Source organism: Phocoena sinus, chromosome 1 (assembly GCF_008692025.1).
Source record: "Phocoena sinus isolate mPhoSin1 chromosome 1, mPhoSin1.pri, whole genome shotgun sequence".
NCBI lineage: Eukaryota > Metazoa > Chordata > Mammalia > Artiodactyla > Phocoenidae > Phocoena > Phocoena sinus.
The window spans coordinates 124108226-124131746 of record NC_045763.1 but is presented as its reverse complement, the minus strand read 5'-3'; the positions used below and the strand labels follow the sequence as shown (position 1 = coordinate 124131746).

The 23521-nt window shown below is 45.4% G+C and overlaps 1 protein-coding gene and 1 pseudogene across 1 annotated transcript in view; both read right to left on the bottom strand.

Moving 5' to 3' along the window:
* Positions 1 to 23478, bottom strand: part of DUSP27 (dual specificity phosphatase 27, atypical) — a 34452-nt gene extending 10974 nt beyond the window's left edge. Inside the window, exons 1-4 of the mRNA XM_032644687.1 lie at positions 23439 to 23478; positions 22674 to 22799; positions 3572 to 3666; positions 211 to 442 (exon numbers count right to left, since the gene is read on the bottom strand). Of these exons, the coding sequence (XP_032500578.1) occupies positions 211 to 442; positions 3572 to 3666; positions 22674 to 22783 (437 nt within the window). The 5' untranslated portion in view covers positions 22784 to 22799; positions 23439 to 23478. The remainder of the gene's footprint in view (positions 1 to 210; positions 443 to 3571; positions 3667 to 22673; positions 22800 to 23438) is intronic.
* LOC116760202 lies at positions 15495 to 16169 on the bottom strand (annotated as a pseudogene).
* Positions 23479 to 23521: the final 43 nt, after the last annotated feature.

Below are 23521 nucleotides of genomic sequence, written 5' to 3'. Positions count from 1 at the left end.
TGCCAGCATTTTTGCCCGGGGATCTCCGTGTGCAGGTGGGTGGGTGGGGCCGTTCTCCAAGTTCAGGGCTGGGAAAGTAGTCAGCCAACAACAGTTTGCTGGAGGGAGCTATTGAGCCTTTGGTCAAAGTTGGGGGACTTTCATCTCAGGCACTACCCAGAGTGGTAGGACAAAGGATCATGGTTCCCCCCCACCAGACATCAGACTCACTTCTCTGCTATAAAGACGTTGGGCCAGACCTCATCCACCTCATTCCAGGGAGCCTCTTGGCGGTCTTGGGCCAAGGCCCGCTGTAGGTCCAGGATGCAGGGAGTGTTGTACAGGCTGGTGTCATCCATCTTTTCCCTGACACGGTTGTACAGGTCCTCCACAAGCAGCTGCTCGGCAGACTCCAGCATGCCTGGACACTTTGCCTCAGCTTTGAGCCCCCGCGGCTTGAGTTCTAGGGGGACAAGGAAGCGTTCTCATCAAAGAGGAGGGCCTTACCTGCTCCTTGGGAGAACCCACTCTTGGCCCATTTGCTGCCAGGACTCTGCGTATGGGCTGAATTCATTTAGATCCAGCAGGATCTGATCTGCCAGGAAGGACTTAATGGGGACCAGGAGGAGCCTGCATTGGCCTGGACACTTGTAGTCAGGGTCAGCAGCATAGGTGTACTGGGGTGGGAGAAGAGACATCAGTTTCCCTCATTTCCTCCCGTATTTGTCTAAAGCTGGCTGATAATTTCTTAGACCGAGGTCCTTAAGTAGCTGGTGTATGGCCAATTTATACTTGTAAATCCCACAGTGACCCACACAAATTAGATGCTTAGAAGCATTTACCAGATGAATACATGGCATTCTTTAGTAACATAATTCATTCTATTAGTTTGACTCCTTTACACATGGAAGGCAAATAACTGGGAAAAGTGAAACTTTCAGCAGTCACTTATGCTAGGTCACCTTCTAATACACCTTTAATTTACTTATTTAATTTATTGTCTGTTTCCCCCACTAGAGTGTGGGTGCCTGTGGTCCTCAGCCTCCCAGCTCTCTGACAGGTGGCAAACGTTTCCTATGAGCTCTGATGCCAGTCACAAAACATCACTCGGGGCCTTTCTGACAACAGCCCAGAAAAGCTCAAATTTCGAATGAATTCAAATTCTATTCACCTGCCTCTCGAGTGAAACTTTATCTTCTCCTCCTAATGTATTTGCTCCCAAATTATCAAATTTGGAGGAAGGTAAGATCTTTCCTTTCTCTAAGAAGGTATACAAGAGAGCAAAACCTTTCCTTTCACTTTGTAGCCCAAAAATACTGAGGAGAGAGAGGGAAAAAGAAGGTAAGTAGGAAAGGAGTGTCCTCTGTGTCGGCCATACCCTCTTGCTGGCACCACCTCTTTCCCTCGTGGGTGAAGAGTGCAGCCACGTTTGGCAATAGACGTGGCCCCGCCCTTCACAGAATGAGCAGGTGTCTGTAAGCCGGGCTGCTCAAGTCTGCGGATCCAGGAGTCCTGGGTTCTGCCCAGGGCTGGCAACTTCATTTCCCTAAAGCTTCCGTCTCCTCTCCACCCTCATCTAAACCACCTGATGTGCACCCACATCCCTGCACAGGTCTCAGCTCTAAATGTTCTTTGATATCCGTTTCAAAAGCAGGAAGAAGAAAACCTCTGCAATCCCAGTGCTCTATTTTGCTTAAAAATAGATGAAGCGTTCCTATTTTCTCCACCACTCTTGGCTCTCCTGCGGTCTTACATGGCAAATGTAAAAGCTCCTCTCTTTCCCTCCCCTACTTAGATATCTTTCCTCTACTACATGGAAAAACAAAACAAAACAAAACAACTCCCCACTGCCTCATTAAAATATACAGCAATGTCTTCCTCGGCTATTTATATAGCAGGTTATTGTTTTGATTTCTTCCCCTTCCAATTTAAAAACAAATGTCCCAGCCCCTTATCCCCACTGGGAGCTCCTACTTTCCCTAGGTCTCTGCTCCACGCTTCAGCCGCATCAATCCCTCCCGTTTATTTCTATTCGCTGAGGCTTCTTCAGAAGAGAGTAAAGCCCAGACATTTCTCCTTTGCACTCTGTCAGATGTGTGGCGTATGCAGACTTTCCTGAAACTGGAGGGTTCTTCGACATCCATTTTTACCCCTCTAATCACTACTGAGTAGGGCAATGTTTTGAAGTATCACTCGGTACATTTTCCTTTTTTCTGTAATTTATTCTTTTTTTCTTCCCCCACCATCCTTCAGCCACTTGGACTAATGAAACGTAGGCTTAATGCCTAGAAAGGCTTAGGGTAAAAAAAAGGGCATTGCTCAGCTTCAGGTCACAGTATAAATGCTGAAAGTCCCTAGCATCCCATAGACCTGAAAGTGAAGCTTTCAGAGAGAGGACATGGTTTTCTCACAACCCTTAAACCTGGACTTTTACTTATCAAGAGCCAAAGCCTGGAGAGTTGTCCAGAGAGTGAAGCGCAACGCAAGGGTGTTGCAAGATGGAAGGTTAGGGAAATTCCCAACCACACAGGAGGGAAAAAGAACTTCCAGAGTTAGGGTGGTGCTGGAAGCAATTTAGAAAGAACTAGACTGGGATCAAGACACCTTGGCCTGACTTGGAGCAAGGTAACAGTGACCCCAGGTAGGGTGATAAAAGAAAACAGAAAAAAGTAAGTTACTTGAGAAGATGGGGCCTCCTAGGGTTCCCAGATCAACAAGCGACATCTGTAAAATATCTCACTGCTCAGGAGATCCAGATGTCCTCAGGGACCCTGGTGGGGACACAAAGGGCCTAGGGACTAAGCAAGACCTGGGGCTACATGGAGGAGTAGCGTGTTTGGTTCTCATCACTAGGGAAGTGATCACGGCCACCAGCTGTGGATGCCAGATTAAGGCCAAAGGCCAGGTGGGCCCTGTGTAATTAACAGGACTGCCTTATCTCACCCCACCCATCCGGAGTGAGAGAGACACCAAGTGCAAAGGGAGGAGGAGAAAGGAGAGGAACGAAACTGTGAAGGATTATTTGCCCAAAATTGATTAGGAAAAGAAAAAATCCATCCAATTGGAATGAGTATCCTTGAATGAAATGTAGTACGTTTTCTGCTCTAAATATTTTTGTGTAAATATTAACATCTTTTGCCACCCCACCTTTCCTTACCTCCTCCCCATTCATGTTTCAGTTTAAAAACCATCTTTAAGAACTAGTGGAAATGCAGATTTAAATCTAGACATCCCTTTGAACAGAACTCTCTGGATGCTATTTCTTAGGCTCTCAGGTCTGCATCTCTGGCATAAGCCATCGCAGGGCCCCTGAGGTTAACTGAAAAACCGAATGAGGGGCCCTGGGGGCAGATTGGAGCTGCCTCCCAGTCTGTTGCCTAGAGAACTGTGCACACTGAGGCATAATAATTTCCACCTCTGTCCCATGAATGTTGATGAGGAGGGCTTGGAGGAACTGCCTTCTTTGGATCCGCTCCTCTTAATGTGATGGGAAGCGTGTGAGAAGCACATTGACACCTTCCAGTGGCCCCCCTCCGAGAGTCTCCAGATGACCCTTGGACTCTCCCTCCTCCCACCCAGCTGATGGCATCACCTTCATTGATGATCTGTTTAGCTGCAACAGCTGAGGAGAGGTGAATGGGCTCCATGAAAATGCTTTCTGTTTCTGCATCTGAGACCATCGAGTACCTAAAAGAGGAGGACATTCACGTGAGATGACTCTGGGCAGCATCTGAATGGGAGGCAATCTTTTCAGATAAGAAACCTAGGTCTGATAATAGCCACAAGTGGAAAACAATGAGATAAAGGGAATGCCTTCCTAAGTTTAGGGAACCCAAGAATGCAGAATGCTGGGTATGCTATGGCTTACTTGCCTATTTATTTTTAGAACAGAGATGTCACCTTGATGTTTAATGACGTGGTAGCCTGGGTTGTGGAGGGAAGAGATCGGGGAGAACTCACGCTGACGTGGCTTCACTTTCTTTGTGCGTTCCTACCCTTGGATGTACTGCTGCTCCTTTTTCTTTTCTTGTCCCTGCTCCTCTGTTATCAATACTGTAGGATGTCCCTAACTGGGCTTCCAGCAGGGTCCTGCTGGATTGGTGGACTGGGTAGGCTGCCACCAGTCCTTCCATGCCCCGTATCTTCTCCCTGCTTAAAGGGCATGGGCTGATGATGATGAAGGGCTGACACAGCACCGAGGGAAACATAGAGATGGGCTCAACTGCACAGTCCTGATTTTGAACACAAGAAATCCAGGATCAGCCTAAGCCCAGGGATGCAATAGAGTAATTTAGGTAAATGTCAATTTCCCGGAAAGAATTCAGCAGAGGTGTCCAAAGGGATCTTTGAGGATCATGGTGAATCAAGGGCAAAACCAAGGGTTAGGACCATACTACAGTGGTGGGTGCCCTCCTCCCCAGTGGGTTCTCCTCTTTTCCAGGTGTTGTGGTGAGCTTTGGGTCTTCTTTACTTAGTCTTCCCTTTATGTCCAGAGAGGATTAAAAAAAGGCGAGAGGACTTAATGGATACTTTTTTTTTTTCCAAACAATTCCATCATGCCCCATTCGTTTTATAGTCAAAACTTCCCTGCACCTCATCCCCTAGCAATCACTGCTCTGTTTTCTTTCCCTATAGTATGGCCTTTTCCAGAAGGTTAAATAAATGACGTAATACAGTAGTCTTTTGGATCTGGCTTATTTCACTTAGCAAAATGCATCTAAGAGTCATCTCTTCTATTGCATGTTCTTATTGCTGAATAATATTTCATAATTATAAAATATAAAATTATAAATATGATAATTTTATAAATTTATAATAATTTTATCAATAGATTATTATTTAATAAATTAAATAATAATTTTATATTTTATAATAATAAAATATAAAATTATACAATAATAATCTGTTCCTTCTTATTGCTGAATATTTCATAATTATAAAATAATAAAATATAAAATTATAAATATGATAATTTTATAAATTTATAATAATTTTATCAATAGATTATTATTTAATAAATTAAATAATCATTTTATATTTTATAATAATAAAATATAAAATTATACAATAATAATTTGTTCCTTCTTATTGCTGAATAATATTTCATTTCTTAGGCACCTCACGCTATTGCTGCCATCATTGTCACGTTGCCTTGAGTCAAGATTGTGTATTCCAGAGGAAAACATGACACACACACTGCTGATTTGGTAGTAGTTTGGATTCTGGTTTTCTTCCTCAATCTGCCTGAAACTATTTACTTTTCAGAGTCCTCAAACAGCTGCTGTAGCCTTCTGTCCAGATTTTATAAGGGCAATCCATGCGAGAGTCAAGATGGAGGGTGTGTTTGCCATCTTACCCAGAACTAGAAACTTGTCCATTATCGTTTTGCTTTTAAAAGTCGTAAGTCAATGTGTTTCCTGACCCTTGTAATTGACCTATTTTATCTCTGTGGAAACCTGTAGGATCTTCTTTGGTTTGCAGTGTTTAGAAATTTCCCAGTGATGTTCCTTGGTCTGTGTTCTTCCACTGTGCTGGGTATGGATACCATTTTTTTTTCTTATAAATTTATTTATTTTTGGCTGCGTTGGATCTTCGTTGCCGTGCGCGGGCTTTCTCCAGTTGCGGCGAGCAGAGGCTGCTCTCCGTTGTGGTGCGCGGGCTTCTCATTGCGGTGGCTTCTCTTGTTGCAGAGCACGGGCTCTAGGCGCACGGGCTTCAGTAGTTGTGGCTCACGGGCTTAGCTGCTCCGCGGCATGTGGGATCTTCCCGGACCAGGGCTCAAATCCATGTCCCCTGCATTGACAAGTGGATGCTTAACCACTGTGCCACCAGGGAAGTCCAGGATACCATTTTTTTAAAAGATTTTTTTTTTATGTGGACCATTTTTAAAGTCTTTATTGAATTTGTTACAATATTACTTCTGTGTTATGTTCTGGTTTTTTGGCCACAAGGCATGTGGGGTCTTAGCACCCCGACTACGGATTGAACCCACATCCCCTGCATTGCAAGGCAAAGTCTTAACCACTGGACCGCCAGGGAAATCCCTGGATACCATTTTTGAGTGCCTTTTATAAATTTAATCCTGACAAAACTCCCATAAAGTAGGTATTATTATTCCTGCTTTAAGGTGAGGAAACTGTGGCTCAGAGAGGTTAACAAAATTGCCCGAGGCAGTAAATAAGTGGCAGGGCTAAGTTGCAAAAATAGAGCAGTGCCGTCTGAGTCCAGTCTTCTCTCCACACAGTACCTGATACCATTTCGATTGGAAAGGGGAGGTGAGTTGGTTGGTGGAAGAAACCCCAGCTGGATCCCCAGGCCCAACATAGACTTTGACAGAAAAGTACTTAAAGAATACTTGTTGGAAGCATAGATGGATGGATGGATGGATTGGGTTGAGTTGAGTTGAGTCCAGCTGAACTGAATGGAGCTAACTTGGAATTCGATAAGTTTAGTTGAATTGATTAGCAGAATAATTCCCTTGCAGTAAGCATCCACATCAGATTTCCCCCTTGGGAAAATGATGTGATCAGAGCCAGCAAGGCTATGAAAAAAGAAATGTCTTTGACAGAAAAAAGGAGTAGCCTATGACTCTAACCAGGACGTGGCTAGACCTGCCCATGCAGGTCAGCACAATGTTGTATCATCATTGGTAGTTCCTGAGGGATTTCCAAGAGCTGTTGTGTCAGATCATTCCCGATCTAGCCCAAGTACTCCTTGTGACCAGAAGATGCATTTTCAAAAGCATGACCGGGGAGTGAGGGTGAATTAAGGGTGAGGTTTGTGAGATAATATCCTTGGATACTAAAACTAGAGAGCTTTTTAGAGGTCTGGTTGCTTGGTAAAGGTAATAAAGAATAGAACACCTGGTTGGGGTATACACAAGTTCTATAAAGGTCCAGCTTAGGTAGTCTTGTTTATCCCTGTACCTCCAGCATATGGAAGGTGAGTAACCAGGCAGGTTTTGATGACTGAGTGAAATGTGAGTGGACAGATGGGTATATGGATGAACAGATAGGTGGCTGGATGCATGGACAGAATTCTAGGTACCAGGCAAGGTGTCCACATATCACCTTGGGAATCAAACTTGATGGTCTCCAAGGCCCTGCAGTCTCTGGCCCCTTTCTACTCTCCAGCCTCAGCTTGCACTGGCTTCCCTCAGGCTCACTCCTTTCCAGTATACTGGTCTTCTTTGGCTTCCCATCCCCACCAAGTTTCCTTTTGCCCAGGCACTTTGCAGAAGTCCATTTCCGCTGCCTGGATGGTCAGTCCTCTTCTGCCTCACCGATCATTCAGATCTTAGTTCAATCATCATTTCTTTAGGGAAGTCTTCCCTGATCTCCACCTCTCATTGCACCATACACCTTTCCTTTTTTTTTTTTTTTTTTTTTTTTTTTGTGGTACGCGGGCCTCTCACTGCTGTGGCCTCTCCTGTTGCACAGCACAGGCTCCAGACGCGCAGGCTCAGCGTCCATGGCTCACGGGCCCAGCCGCTCCACAGCATGTGGGATCTTCCTGGACCGGGGCACGAACCCGCGTTCCCTGCATCGGCAGGCGGACTCTCAACCACTGCGCCACCAGGGAAGCCCCATACACCTTTCCTTTATGGCACTTCTATTCGATGTAACTTTACATTTGTTTATGAAATAATTTGATAAATTCTGTTTCCTATGCAAGACTATACCCTCTATGAGGCAGAGACCACACCTTCTTTATTAGACTCATTAAACCACATCTGTGGCAAAATAGTCTTAGGACTTTTAGGGTATTTTGTGAGCTGTTGGGTTCCCAGAACCTAGCTTAATGTCTGCTTAATAGATATTTTCTGATTCACTGACTGAATTTGTCCTCAGTACAGTACCACATTTAAGGGAATGTGGCAGGTACACTAATTACAACACAACGGTATTTATCAAGTATTTGCTACTGGCTCATCATCTTACCGGGCTGCTAGTAGCAAACCCAGGAGCAAATCCAGGGTCCTGGCTATGTTCTGTCCGTGCTCACTCTCTGCCCTCCTGAGGCAAAGATGTATACAATCTCGGAGGCCTATATTGGCAATTAGGAATTTTTTCCTATGGTAGCCCCACATCTTTGACACTCCTCGAATAGTAGTCTATGTCCATTTCCCTTGAATCTGAGTGGTCTCTGTGACTGCTCTCACACAACAGAATATGATGGGAGTGACACAGCCAGTGTCTGAACCTGAGCCTTAAGGGCAGCTCCCTGCTTCTGGCTCTCAGTGCTCTCTCTTCGGAAGCCCTAAGTTGCCATATTAGAAGTCAGACGACACCAACCACCCCAAGGCCACCAAGCTGGAAAGGCTGTTGGTCAACACTCCCTGCCAAGCTCCCAGCCAACAGTCAGCCATGGGGGTGAGCCTCTTAGAGTGTCATCCTTCACCCCTTGGGCCACTCCAGCTGACACCACGTGAAACACAGACAAGCTGCCCCGTCCTGTCCAAATTCCTACCTATAAAAAGGGGAGCAAAATAAAATTATAGTCTTAAGTCATTACGTTTTGGGGTAATTTGTTATGCAGCAGTAGATGACAGCAGCAACGCTATTCCAAGTGAATTCTGAGCAAATGCTAAGGCACTCTTCTCCCTGATAGTAATACAGAACCTAGTAAATAATCAGTGACAGACCTCAATTTGTTGCAATTGGTAGGTAACAACAAAATAATACCAATATGAATGTAAGTCCCAACAATAGTGTCGGGATAGTGTCAGACCCTGGGGATATTCTGGGCCCAGGATTCAGGGCAGTCTCGGCTTTAAAATATCAACATTTCATAACACTAGAGTCAGAGCCTGAAATTTTATATAAATGTGAGCCACATTTCCATTTCAACAATATTTATTAAGGGAGTTTTATTCTTTGATTTATTAATAATTAATATTATTTATACTATCTTTAATAAAAATAATTATTTTGTTTCTTAAGGGTCATTTAAAAATGAGGTTTGGCAGGGGGAATCAAAACAAAACCCTGAAAGGGTAATTAACCAAGAACTCTCATGTAACTATGGGGATGATAAGGGCTTCCTCCGGGCATGGCCCCTCACTTCTCGCAGAGGTCAGTTTTCTTTGTTCCTCTGCAGGCCTCCAGGGCTCTCCCCTGGAGGAAGTTACAGGCACAGACTGAAGAGAGATACAGAAGTCCTCACCTGTCAGGTGTACAGAAAGACCCGAGCCAGAAGTCAGCAGATGGTGTCCCCTGGGGTCCCCACCTGGTTCTGTCTTTCTGCGAGCCTTTGATCCTGCCATTTTCCCCAAACAGCATCGACTTCAGATTGTGTGGATTTGGTTTCACATGACAAATACCGGGAACTGATAACCTGTCCTGAATATACCTAAACTCTGAGGCTGTAAGTTTGATAGGGGAGAATATGAAATTAAAATCTGAAAATAAAAACGGTGGGGAAACATCCTTCCTCCTTGTTGGTGGTAAAGACTGAACACCAGCTCATGGGTCAGTGAATCTGAGAAATCACATTTGAAGACCACCCAGTACACTCTTGAGAAGTTGGAGGTTTTCATTCTTTTTTTTTTTGCTGTACGCGGGCCTCTCACTGTTGTGGTCTCTCCCGTTGCGGAGCACAGGCTCCGGACGCGCAGGCTCAGCGGCCATGGCTCACGGGCCCAGCCGCTCCGCGGCACGTGGGATCTTCCCGGACCGGGGCATGAACCCGTGTCCCCTGCATCGGCAGGCGGACTCCCAACCACTGTGCCACCAGGGAAGCCCGAGAAGTTGGAGGTTTTAAGATTGAGCAAAGAGGGTGGGTTAAGATCAGATGCCCTCCCCAATCCCACACTGCATCTGTTTTGGCTGCTGATGCAAAAATGTGAGCAACAGTAAACTCAGCTCGGCATCCTCCAGTGTTGAAGGTAGGATGTAAATTCTGAGCGCTTTTATGAGTTAACCTGTTATGAGAGGAGGAGATGTAAACCTGAGAGTCCTAAGACTGTTTTGCCAGAGACATGGTTTACTGAGTCTAATATAGAAGGTGTGGGGATAGGACCTGAAAGGACCTGAGTGGACAGCAATGTCCCAGCGGCATTGAGAAACTGCTGTTGTTTTCCACCGAGAAGCAGGATTGCAGAGAAAGAGAGGAGGCAGGAGGGTAAGATGTGGACAAGTGGGCCTGTTTATATTTGCAAGGTCAGTGAGACAGTGGCCCTAGAGGTTTTGATTTATGACCGTGTCTGTGCTTCCACCCGCATGCCTGAGATGGCGTGTGATGACACACCATGATTGGAAAGCAGAAAGGACTGGCTGTTCAAAAAGACCAGCAGGGAAAGAAAGGCTCTAGGATCGATATATACCTCATCATAGGATCATGAAGCAGCAGCTAAAAAGCCTTGGGGGTGAATTGAAGAGAAACAATAAAGCAGAGTTTGATGGACTTCCTAACCAGGAGCAGAGACAGGGGCAGCTTTCTTTAAACCTGTGTTTTTCAAAATTGCAGACTGTGACCCATTAGCGTATCATAAAATCAATGGGTCACGCCTAGCATCTGGCAAAAAAAAAAAAAAAAAAAAACGAAAAAAAATAGAATAGGGAATAGCACCATCCATTGTAAAGAGAGGTATAATTTTGTGAAACATTTTAAAAATTTACACATACCTATATGCGTATGCTCTGAGTAAATGGTATGTCCCACTGTGAACTACCGTTGGCAAAGTTTGAAATCCAGTTCTTTAAACCAGTTGCCAGGTGGTCAAGACCCAGAATGGAGTGGAATTGGGGTCCTTCAACCCAGCCCCCCTGACAGCCAATCACTTCCTTTCAATGAGTCCCTTGGAAATAAAATGGAGGCGGAGGCCCAGGAGGGGGTGTCTTTCTTGATTTGGCTTTTGCAAAAAAGGAACAGGTTTCTGAGCTTCGGTAAAAGTGACCACACAGGCAAAGTTCAGCCTCCAAGGAAGGAGAGAAGTCAGTTAAGCAAATCGATTTTTAGCAAGCTGCTTCCAGCAGGCTCCATGAAAGAGCTAAGGCAGAAAAATTTTCACGGAAAAAGAAATATAAAAGAGAAAGGGTGTGTGGGAGGAGCCATTTTCCAAGGACATACAGTGAGGACACACAGACCTGACACTACATGCCCCCATCTCCTGCCCCACTGCCACCATCAGGCACGCAGACCTCGTGAGAAGAAAGGCAAGCAGAGCACAGCTAAGGATCTTTGCTAAAGGTGGAAGGGAAAATGCTATCAAGAGAGGTGGCCTCCCCAGATCACCAAGGCGTTCTGAAACACTGCAGAGGCTTGAAAAGTTCAGATCTGAAGCCAGAGCAAGAAATGGAGTTTTGACTTGGAAAAAATTAAAGGAAAACAGAAAAACATTCTTCACAACAGAAAAAGAGAAGATAAAGAAGTCTGATCCTTTATTTGGAGAGGAAGAGAAAACCGGTCATAGCTGAGGAGGAAGAGAAGAGGCAGAGGTAGGTTTCAGACCAGCTGCACGGGAGGGCTTGGGGGGCAGAGGCTTCCTATCAGGGAGGGAGGCCTGTCTGGAGGCTGGTTTGCATCACAAGCACACTGACACTTTAAACTGTGCTCATCTGGGTTACTGGGGAGGTCTGATGGAGGTTAAGTTGCCCCACTGGATAGGGGGTTTAACACTTTAATGTTAACTCATGAATTGCCTCGGGAAATTTGCCTCCTTGGGAGATGGATGAATCTCTAGCTGCAGGTGTTCCTCCAGAGAGAGTGACTCACAGCAGCTAGGTTTGAATTTAAGGTGTTTGAGGTCAGTGCCTAAGTCAGGCAAAAATGAAGACTTGACACCGCTATCCACTGTCTACACCCCTTTCTCAGGTCCTTAATTCACCCTAGGATGAGATTTACAGATGACGCTGGAAATGTTAAGACTCCCTGCCAGGACAGCAAACACACTTCATCCCCTGACTAACTCTGGTTGATTGGCAGTGGCTGTTTGTAGCACTGGGTGGACTTTTGCAAGGCCCTATCCTGGTTCCACAGAAAAGAATACGGTTATATTGCCCCAGGGCTGGGTCTAAAGTTATAGTGAGTTGAATGGTGGCCCTGCCAAAGATATGTCTCCCAGAACCTGTGAATGCAAGCTTATTTGGAATAAGGATATTTCCAGATGTAATTAAGTCAAGGACATTGAGAAGAGATAATCGTGGATAGACCATAAATCCAGTGCCAAATGTGACTTCAGGAAGACACAAGAGGGAGGGAGACACAAGAGGGAGGAGACAGGGGAACGTATGTATGTGTATGGCTGGTTCACTTTGTTATAAAGCAGAAGCTAACACACCATTGTAAAGCAACTATACTCCAATAAAGATGTTAAAAAAAAAAAAAAAAGACACGAGGAAAGAGAGAAGAGATGGCCACATGAAGACAGAGGCAGAGGTTGGTGTTACGCCGTCACAAGCCAAGAAACTCCCAGAGCCAATAGAAGCTGAGACACAAGGACAGAGTCTTCCCTGGAGCCTTTGGAGGGAGGGCGTCCCTGCCAACACCTGGATCTCAGACTTCTGGCCTCCAAAACTGCGAGAGAATATATGTCTATTGTTTTTAAGCCACTCAATTTGTGCTAATTTGCTACCGTAGCCCTAAGAAGCTAGCACTGAGAGTCTGCTGGTGGGATATTTGCTGACTCAGTACATAATTCAATCTTTAAAAGGCTCAAGCCTTTCGCTAAAGAGATAAAACAAGAAGGATGGAATTTCCTGTATTCCTCCCTGTATTAAGTACAGGGAGGACTGTTCAGACTTGGGTAATGATCAGTTGCTCAGAATACAGTATTTGCTTGTGGCAGAATTAGAGAAACATGATGTGTGAACTACAGTGTGTGGGACTCTGGTGAAATAAAAATTTCTGGATGAATTACCGAAAAAAAATCGTTGTCAAATATCTTTCTCTGGAAGGAAAAGGGGAGAGAGTCACCGTTTATTAAATACCTACTATGCCTATATATATGTTATATTATAATAATGTATGTTATATTTTTATGTAATATATATTATAAATAATATATGTTATCTTATATTGTTTTATTTCTACTACTGGGTAAAACTGGTATTCCAATTTTATGACCAGCTTATGTAAGCTCTCATGGCTAGTAAGTGGGAGAGCAGAGCTGACCTTAATTTTGGCCTCAATTACACCATTTACATTCTTCCCACGTCACATCACCATACTGCCTCCTAGAAGAGAGTTTTATTTCTCTTTTCATACCTTTAAAAAACCCCACAGCTTTATTTGAGGTATAATTGTTATACATGCAGCACATGTTTAAAATATGCAGATTGGTAAGGTTTGACGTAAGTATCCACCTGCGAAACCATCACCACAATCAAGATTGTGATAGCCATCATCCCCCCAGAGTTGCCTCATGTCCCTTTGTGAGACCTCCCTCTACCCACTCCCTGCCCTGTACTCCTTAGTACAACCGCTGATCTGCTTTCTGTCACTACAGAGATTCATTTGCATTTTCTAGAATTTTCTGTAAATTGAATCATATGTACTCTTTTCTGTCTGACTGCTTTCAGTGAGTGTAATTATTCTGAGATTCATCCATGTTGTTGTATGAATCAATAATTCATCCCTTTTCACTGCTGAATAATATTCCAGTGAGTAAACACACCACAGTGTATTTATCCATTCACTTGTTGATGGACATTTGGGTTGTTTCAGGCTACTACAAATAAAGCTGCTATGAACATTCATGTACAAGTCTTTATATGGACATAGGCTTTAATTTCTCTTGGGTAAATACCTAGGAGTAGAATGACTGAATCATATAGGTGTGTGTTTAGGGAGCTGTATGTTTAACTATTAAAGAAACTAACAGTTTATAAAATGGTTGTACGATTTTACATTCCCACCAGCAGTGGGATTGTTCCAAGTACTCCACAATCTCACTAATGTTTGATATGGTCGGTCTTTTTAATTTTACATATTCTAATAAGTATGTATGTAATGGTACCTCAAGGTGGTTTTCATTTGCATTTCCCTAATGACAAAGACTTTTGAGCATCTTTTCATGTGTTTATTTGCCTTCCATGTATCTTCTTTGGTGAAGTATCTGTTCAAATCTTTTGTCCATTTTTTTTTTTTTTTTTTTTTTTTGCAGTACGCAGGCCTCCCACTGCTGTGGCCTCTCCCATTGCGGAGCACAGGCTCCGGACGTGCAGGCTCAGCGGCCATGGCTCACGGGCACAGCCGCTCCGCGGCGTGTGGGATCCTCCCGGACCGGGGCACGAACCCACGTCCCCTGCATCGGCAGGCGGACTCTCAACCACTGCGCCACCAGGGAAACCCTGAGATTTTTTTTTTAAATGTATATTTTGGATACGAATTCTTTATCAGATATGTGATTTGCGATTTTTTTTCTCCCAGCCTGTGCGTTATCTTTTCATTTTTAAAGATACTGTAGACTCAATCATCTGGGCTGGCTTAAGCCTGGTTCTGTGTAATGCAGTGGGATTGATTGGATGATGACTCAAAAGTCAATGCAACTGTTTATACCTCAGATTTTATGATGATAATTGCAGGAAGGGATAGTCCATGAAGTGTTACTGTGTGTTTGCCTTCCTTAAAAATTTCTGAAAAGGACTAGCCGATTTGGGATCAGCTTCTAAAAACAAGTTGCTAAGGAGTATACTGTACACAAACCGAGAAGGACATGAAAACCGATAGGATTCAGGAAGAGTCACTGGGAACCCAGAGAAAATTTGATCTGTATGTGGGACCATGCTTTTAGGGAGCTCAGCATGTAAGTGGGGCTTTCAGGTTGAGCCTGTTTTTGTCTAGGAAGGGGACTGGCAGCGGGAAGGGCTAAGGACTGAATGCTGTTAGAAAGTCTCTATTAATAAATGCTTTCATTCTTTGGCAGGCTCACTTTACATGCAACTCTGACACCAGCAGAATTGGTCTTCCCTGCAGTGACCCGCCTTCCACCTTCACAGCCAGCTCTCACTCACTGAGTGCCCTCCCCAACCAATAATCTGAGCAGCTCAATCACATCGAAGTGATAGGCACTTAATAAAATGCCTATTCCCTAGGGCAGTATTCAAATCATATACCAGACTTTATTTATCTAGCCTACTGTTAATTGGACAGTTTATCATGTTGTTTAAACATTCTATATTCTTTTTTTTTTTTTAAGAGGGGGCAAAGTGTCATCTGCTGTAGAAGCAAAAGACAAGACAAAGGCATACAGACCCCAGGGAAATGCCCAGTTTCCACACTACTATGGGAGAGATCATCCAGCACAGGTCCTGGCCCTAGGTTCTTTGTTCTAGCCACCCCCTATTTCTCTGGTATTGTCAGAAGACAAGATTCAGTTCCCGGGTGCTGGTAGAAGAGAGAGAGAGGTTCCAGAGCTTCCTGTAAGTACTGAGTGAACAATCTGAGCTTAAAACTTTCCCTTTTTAAAATATTTAAAAATAAATCCAACTCCATCCTGTGCTGTACACAGCCCTTTTGACTCCCTGACATTGATTTGAGGAAAGAGAAGGGGTGTCAGCGCTGGAAGGGCCTCGTCACTTTCTCCCGCCATTTCGGTTTGGCTTCTCCCTTGGGTACTGTGCTGTTGGGCTTGGAGGCTGCAGTGGCCCCAGGGCCCGGCTGAGGAGCTGCAAAGAAGTTCCCTTTGGACATCTGGCCTGGGGATACTTGAAAGATCCAGCTCAAGAAATCCTGAAGGTCAGGGGGAGGGGCATCTGGGGTAGCTCCCTGCCTCCCACTGGTGCCTGGCATCCGTGAACCAAATGAGATGCGAGAGGGGACTCTGCGGGTATCTGGGGAGATTCCCACACGCTGGCATACAGCCCACTCTGTGATGTCATACACGTTTCCATCCATCAGCGCAAAGTAGGTGATCTTGAGGCCCAACATGCCCAAAAGCCTCCTTCCTCAGCGGGATGCAGCCTGTTACACTCAGCACAGTATCTGGCACGCTCAGGTTCCTGGTCCATTTCAAACTCCTATGCTTTCCCTGGCAACGGCTGCACATCACAGTATTTATTGCTTCTTTGAGGTCATCCTGCAGCTTGGACAGAAACTCATTCACTGACCGGCTCAGCTCATTCTCTGCCATTCGCCTCATCTCATATTCCTTCCGTCTTTCAGGGTTGCTGACAATGTCCCAAGCTGCCCGCAAAACCTTGACGGCCTCCTCAGCCCGGGGATGATTATTTTTGTCAGGATGAACCGTCACCGCCGGCTGCCTATAGGCCTTCTTCAGTTCAACATCTGATGCTGTGGCTTCAACCCCCGACACGTGAAAAGGGTTTAGCTCATCCTCAGGAAGCCCAGCCATGGTCAACAGTCGAGCCACTTCCTCTTCAGGCTGGCAGTAGTGACCACTAGCTACAGGTGAATTCTCCTGCCTGTTGGTCCTCTGCTTGACCCAAGGCAACTCCAGCCAACCCCACTGAACTATACTTACCAGCTGCTGTCACGGCCTGCTCTCTCTCAGCAGAATCAGGCTCCACTGCCAGGTGGGAGAAGCCAGCCAAGAGAAGAGGCTTTACCCCTCCAGCCTAACTGGTCACTCGGTCCTACCAGAAACCGCCAGCCCAACTGTAGACAGCCCAACAAAAGGGCCAAAGCACCCAGTAGCCTAAGAAAATGGGAATAGCGCTGCCCCATAGGAAAACCCTTGGCTCAGAAACTGGAACATCACCTGGGCCCCACCCCCCAACCGCCCTGCCCAGACTCCCACCCAGACCCAAAATAGGTCCAGATCACTGCCTTTCAGCTGCCTGCATGCATAGATGAGATGGCCACAAGTTCCCACATACTCCCCGACTAATACCAGCAGTTCAATCAGCCACCAGAAGCCTGCCTGTCCAAGCTGACGCAGTTCCTCTGCCCCCCACAATTCCAGTCCTCTGCGCTTATCTGTCCGACTCCGTTTCCGACCCAGCCGATGTCGACCAGGGGATCTGGGATCTCTGCGTCCACCCTCCCGAGTATCCTCCTTGGCTGGAACGCGGTGCCATTGTCTCCGGGCTGCAGATTTCTTTCCACTGGGCACACGTGAAAAATCACTTGGAAACTTAAGAGGTTCCTCTTCCAACTCTTCGTCTTCCCCCAAAGCTGGAGAGGTACAATGCTGGCAAAAGTTGCTAGAAGAGCTATCTCCTCCCTCAGGGTAAGGCCCTTCAGGGATTCCAGGGGTTCCCTGGCAGTTACAAGCAGGTGGAATGGAAAGAAAAGAAGGGTTCCCATCCTCCTGGTACCCAGCCTCATTCTTTCTTGAGAGTTCCTGGTCCACTTCTGACTCTTCTGAAGATGCCTCACTCTGATCAGGGTCCTCTCCATCCCTAGGGGGTCCTGGACCCCTTGGAGGGCCATGGCTTGGATCTGACCAGTGGGCTGGATTTGGGAGCTGTGTGTACTTAGGACTAGAGTGTGCTGTGAGGCAGCGGGTACCATTAGGGGCAGGCCCAGCCGAGTCCCTGAGTCCTGAGAATGAAAAGTATTTCAGGGTCCACAGAGGGTCCTAAAGTCCTAAGGGAGGCACCACCACCATGGTGGGCTCCACACAACCCTCCTTCTCCGGGGTGCTTCTGGGCCACGACCCCAGGGCTTCCTGAGGATTTTAGGTCACAGCTATCATGGTAAGTTCTGATGCCGGAGAGTGGCGGTAACTCCTCTCCCCTCAAGCAGCTGGGCCAAGGGCTGGGGCGGGGGCTACAAGAGCAGCTCCCCCGGCTCCGCCTCCCGTTCACTCTCTCTAAACATTCTATATTCTTAATGACTGTTAGCTGCTAAAACATTCTAGTATTAGTACTTCTCTTCTGGTGCACATATGTACTTACTTCTGTTAGGTATGTATCAGGAGTGAGCCTGCTGGGTCATAGGACAAGCATGTGTTTAGATACTATGAAATAGTTTTCCAAATGGTTATACTAATTTACACTCTTACCACCAATGAACAGGAGAGTCCTGATTGTTTCACATCCTCATTAATGTTTGCTCTTGTTGGTCTTTAAATTTTAGGCAGTCTGACGAGTATGGAGTAGTATTGAACTGTGGTAAATAGTCTTAGTGTCAAATAATAGTATAGTATCAAATTAAATAGTATTTAATTTGAATTTCTGCTATCCATATATTTCAATATATCCCATCCAACTTGCTCTCTTTAGAGGTCACCTTGATACTTCTCCAATAGAGTGGTGGAGCAGCTTGTGCTGCTTCCTTTTGAACTTCCGTGGTCCTTCATGTGACTTCTAAAGCCAGGTCATGAAAATCAATGCACTTCCGTCCTGCTCTCTTGGATGCAAACTCTTGGAATTTCTATTGTATATTTTTGTTTTTAGTGATTTCTAGCTTAATTCTGCAAAGGTCAGAAAACACTTTTTGTATGATTTCAAGCATTAAAAATTTGTTGATATATGTATGGCCCAGCGCATGATCTTTTTGGTAAAAATTCCAAGTACACGTGATAAGAATCTATATCCTGCAGTTGCTGGGTACACGTTCTATAAATGCCAATTACGTTAATTTTGTTCATTGTTTTGTTCACATATCTTATATTCTTGATGATTTTTTTTTTTGCCTCATTTTATCAGTTGCTGAGGTTATGTTTTTAAAAATGTACATTTGGGCTTCCCTGGTGGCGCAGTCGTTGAGAGTCCGCTGCCGATGCAGGGGACATGGGTTCGTGCCCCGGTCCGGGAAGATCCCACATGCCGCGGAGTGGCTGGGCCCGTGAGCCATGGCCGCTGAGCCTGCGCGTCAGGAGCCTGTGCTCCTCAACGGGAGAGGCCACAACAGTGAGAGGCCCGCGTACCGCAAAAAAATAAATAAATAAATGTACATTTGACTAAGATTGTGAATTCTAATTTTTTCTTCAGTTCTGTCAATTTTCTCCTTTACGTATTTTGAGGCTACTTTATCAGATCATAGAAAGTTAAAATGAATATATCTATTATATGGTGAATTGAACCTTAAGTTATTAGGAAACATCCCTCTTTGTCCCCAGTAATGCCTACCCTAAAGTTTTCTTTGTCTTATATCAATAAATCACTTCACTGGCTTGCTTTCCTTTAGTGTTTGAGATTATGGCAGCTGATACTTTCCAAAGTTGGCCACAATGTATCCCATCCCACGTGCTCTCTTTACTCTGTGACCTTGATACTCCTTCAGTGGAATGGTGGAGACTATGTTGCCTCCTTTTGAACCTTTGTGGTCCTTCTGTGACTTCTGAGGCTGGATCATGAAAATCAATGCACTTCTGTCCTGTTTTCTTGGAATTTAGCTCCCAGGCTCTGAGAAAGCCCACACTGGCCCACACGGAGAGATCATATGGAAAGACAATGTTACCTGTTCAGGGCAATTCCCTAGCTGAGGTCCTGACACGAAGTGCCAAATATATGAGGATACCTCTATGACACCAGTCCCCAGCTGCTGAGTCACCCCCAGTCTCCAAGTCTTTCCAGCTGAGGCCCCAAACATCTTGAAGCAAACAAGCCACAGTACTGTACCTTGTCCAGGTTCCAGATTGTGAACATAATACAATGGTTGTTTTATGCCACTAAGTTTTGAAGTTATGAGTAATAGTAACCAGAACAGTGTAGTATAAGTTTTCTATCCTTTGTTAACCTTTGTACATCTTTATTTTTAAGGTGTATCTCTTGCAAAAAGTGTGTAGGCTTGTAAAAAAAATTGTCTGACAATTTTTTTCTTTTAATTGCAATATTAAGTCTATTTATGCTTAATGTAATTACTTATATATTTGGGTTTAAATCTTCCAACCTTCTATTTTCTTATTATTTGTTATTCTTTTTCTATATTATTTTTTTCTCTCCTCTCTTGACTTCTTTTGGATTGATTATATATTGTATTATTGCATCCTCCCCTCACTAGCTGGTTGGCTGTACATTCTAAATAACTTTTAACAATTATACTAGAAATTACAAATGCATCCTGAACTTCCCTCTCTAATGTAAAGTTTCAGATAATCTCTCAAGATAGCTGTCATTAAGCTGAGAGTGAAACATGTAGACAAGAAAGCAAAGAAATAAATTAGGATTGAAGATTATATCTATGGGAAAGAACTATGGGTGTGGTTTCTGGCACATGGAGTTGTCTGGTCTCTGTAGATCAGAAACCAATTAAGTTTTTGAAGAGATCACATTTTCCAAGAAACCATGAGACTTAAAAAGCCTTTAAAAAAAAAAAAAAGGCCTTTGGTGGTATAAACCTTAAAACAGCCCTTGGACCCCCAAGTTTCCATAAGCAGGACAAGTCTGTAAAAGCTATACAGCCTTTAAGGAAGACACCCTCTCCAAGGAAGACACCCTCTCCAACCTCGCTTCAGATGTGGCTGTGGAGAATAACAGACAAGGAAAAAGCCTCAGGGGATGAAGCTGGAAGCCCCAGAGAACAGCAGACAAAGGTATTCCACCCCAAGGGCCACATCAAAGTCACAGCTAGGAGGTCTCCCCACTTCTGGGGCAAAGACGCTCAACAGCCTCATTAATTATTTGGGCCGATGGCTGCTGTATCTCCCACTCCTCCTTTGATCCTATGGGAGTTTTGTTTTTGTTTTTGTTTGTTTCTTTGCAGTCATCCTGGTCAGACCAAGAGGAGCTGCATTCAGCCCTGTGAGGGAGGAGGCATACCCTCCAGAGAACCTAGCCTTTGAACTTTGCAGAAGTTGGTAAATGGGATTTGGGGCTGTCTCCCTGGGGAGGCAATAAGCGTGCTCTATGAGTGGGATTAAAGGAAACGCGAATATTAACTGCCTAAAGGGGTTACTGCGGCTGCGACTGCTGTGTGTTAACAAACCCACTTCTTTTCCCTGGGCTCAGGGACCTCATTTCCCGTCCTCCCTTACAAGAAAGCATGGCCTTGCTGAGGTCCAGCCAATGGAATACGAGCGGAAGCAAAATGGCCGTTTTCAGGCCTGGCCCATAAAATCCTCCCGAGAGATTCTTCGTGCACTTCCCCATTTTGTCTCGGTGCTGACGAACACAGTGACTTTAGAAGTCGGGCCTTAAAATGGAGGATCTACAAGCTAGAAGGAGCCTCAGTTCCTGAATCACTGCTCAGGTACCTGTTCTGAAATGTATTTGAGTGAGAAAGAAATGTCCATTTGCTATTACAGCTGGCGTTACCCTAACTACTACACGAAGCCATTGCCTACCCTGACTGACCACACACTACCTCTGCCTTGTCTGGGAGTGTAGAGAGGGAAGGGCTACGTTTTAAATTTCTCAATCCAGGGCTTCCCTGGTGGCGCAGTGGTTGAGAGTCCGCCTGCCGAGCCAGGGGACACGGGTTCGAGCCCTGGTCCGGGAGGATCCCACATGCCGCGGAGCGGCTGAGCCTGTGCATCCGGAGCCTATGCTCCACAACGGGAGAGGCCACAACAGTGAGAGACCCGCGTACCAAAAGGAAAAGGAAAAAAAAAAGATTTAAATCTCTCAATCCTAACAGTTTTTCTAAGTAGAACATAAGGCTCAATTTTAAAGTAAAAGTCCCCAAACTTCATTTGGACAAAGTGCCTTGGCCTCTGGGTGATGAGCAGCCTTTGCTCCCATTTCACTCCAAAGGAGAAGCCTGTTTGAGTCCTGAGAAACAGGAGCCAGCAAGACCCCAGGAGACATGAGGAAAAGGAAAGTCAAGCAGAATCAGAGCTACTCTGATGTAACCTTACCTTGAGATATTCTGAGTCTTTGCTTCTCTTTTTCTATGTAAGGAGGCATAGACTCAAGAATTAAAGTGGTTCTTCACATAAATTTGGTGACAGAGCTAAGATTAGAAGTCAGATCCCCTACTATTATTTATGGCAGAAGAAAAAGCATAGGCACATACACTACTGCTTTAGCAGGCAATGAAGCATGTCTTTGATGCCTTAGGATTTTTCTTAAAATTTTACACAAATTTTTCATTCTACGTCATCATATATCCTCAATGATTTTATGTAAAAGAAACTTTAAAATTACTTGTCACAGAATTAAAAAAGACCCTCCAGGAAGATGCATGTGGTCATCTACCCCTGGGCACACTGCCACTTACCCCCAGGCACGCACAAATCCCAGTTTGAAAGACACAGCTTGATCACAGATACAAAATTATCTTAGTACTACGATCTGAGGTCCTAAGGTCCTCTTCCTGTCCTGATGCGTTCTCTTATCTGTGATCTATGGTCTACCCTTCCCTGGTGGTCCAGTGGTTAAGACTCCGTGCATGGGTTCGATCCCTGGTTGGGGAACTAAGGACCCACATGCCGCAAACAAACAAACAAACAAAAAACAGAAAAAATAAAGTAACTATGATCTGTGGTCTACCATCCCCATTTCCAACCTCAGTCCTAGGAACTCAAGCACTATCATCCAGGGAGAACTGCCAGACTCCTACTCATCCTTTGAGGTTCAAGTCCAGCATCACCTCCTCCAGGAAGCCTCCTATGACAATTCCAAGCCCGGGTGCTCCTTTCCCTGCCCGCCCCCACTCACCCCCACCCCACCACTAGACCCTAGGCATGCTAATCCTAGCACTTACCATGCCATGTTACAGTGTGTTTGTGTGCGTGTTTGCTTCCTCCAGAAAGTATGACACATAAAAAGTACTCAACAATGTTTGCTGAATGAGTGAATTTAAGGTGGTGGCTGCAGGCTCCCTGGGGCCCACTTGTCATCACGCTCCCTAGCCCACTCCCGCCATGGTTGGAGGGCTGCAGAACTCAGCAAGTGCACACTTACTGGCTGGGGGAGGGGCTCCGGAGGTACCGAGCCTGCACGGCTCTCATATTGGCTTCATCCTCTTCACTTGGGACTACCTGCTCCTCTTCTGGGTCCCCACTTGTTGCCATGACAGCCTGTCAGCCCCTGTAGGTTTGGCATGAAAAGGGCAGTTAGAAAACCTGATTCTGGAGGTTTTGTTGGGGGAAAGGGTGTGTCAGTGATGTCACCTCAGTGGAACTAGGAATGGGAAAGTCACCACATGTTAATAGCCTGGTGGGGAGATCACCCATGAGGAAAACCCAGTCAGACTTGATCCAGCTACTGTTATCAGGACACCCAGATGCACACCCCGGCCGTGTAAACAGCCCACCTTGGAGTCGCAAGGTTTAAGAAGTGACAACTTGGCTCCTCCCACAGATGCCAGCGAGAAAGCAGTGAGGGGAACCAGAAATTTGCCCCTCTCTCTCTCTCTCTCTCTCTCTCTCTCTCTCTCTCTCTCATACACACATACACACACACACACATACACACACACACACACACACACACACACACACATCTTTTGTCTTTACCGGGAAGATGCCTTCTTCAGCGTCTCTAACCAAGGCCACAGGAGCCACTACCTTTGGCTCAGGCGCCATCCCACAGCCTGTTAAGGAATACGAGATCCCCCAGGACCTGGTCCCAGACATGGCTGGGCCCTGACACTCAGGGCAGAGCTGCTGCCCCTTTGTTTGTAAGTCCTGGGCTCATAGGACAAAATGAAGGGAGAAGCACACTCACCGCTGATCTGCCTGTATCTCCACACCAAGGGGCAGCCACCCAAGGGCTGAGAGACCCAGACGAAATGGCCAGAAGCTCCGACC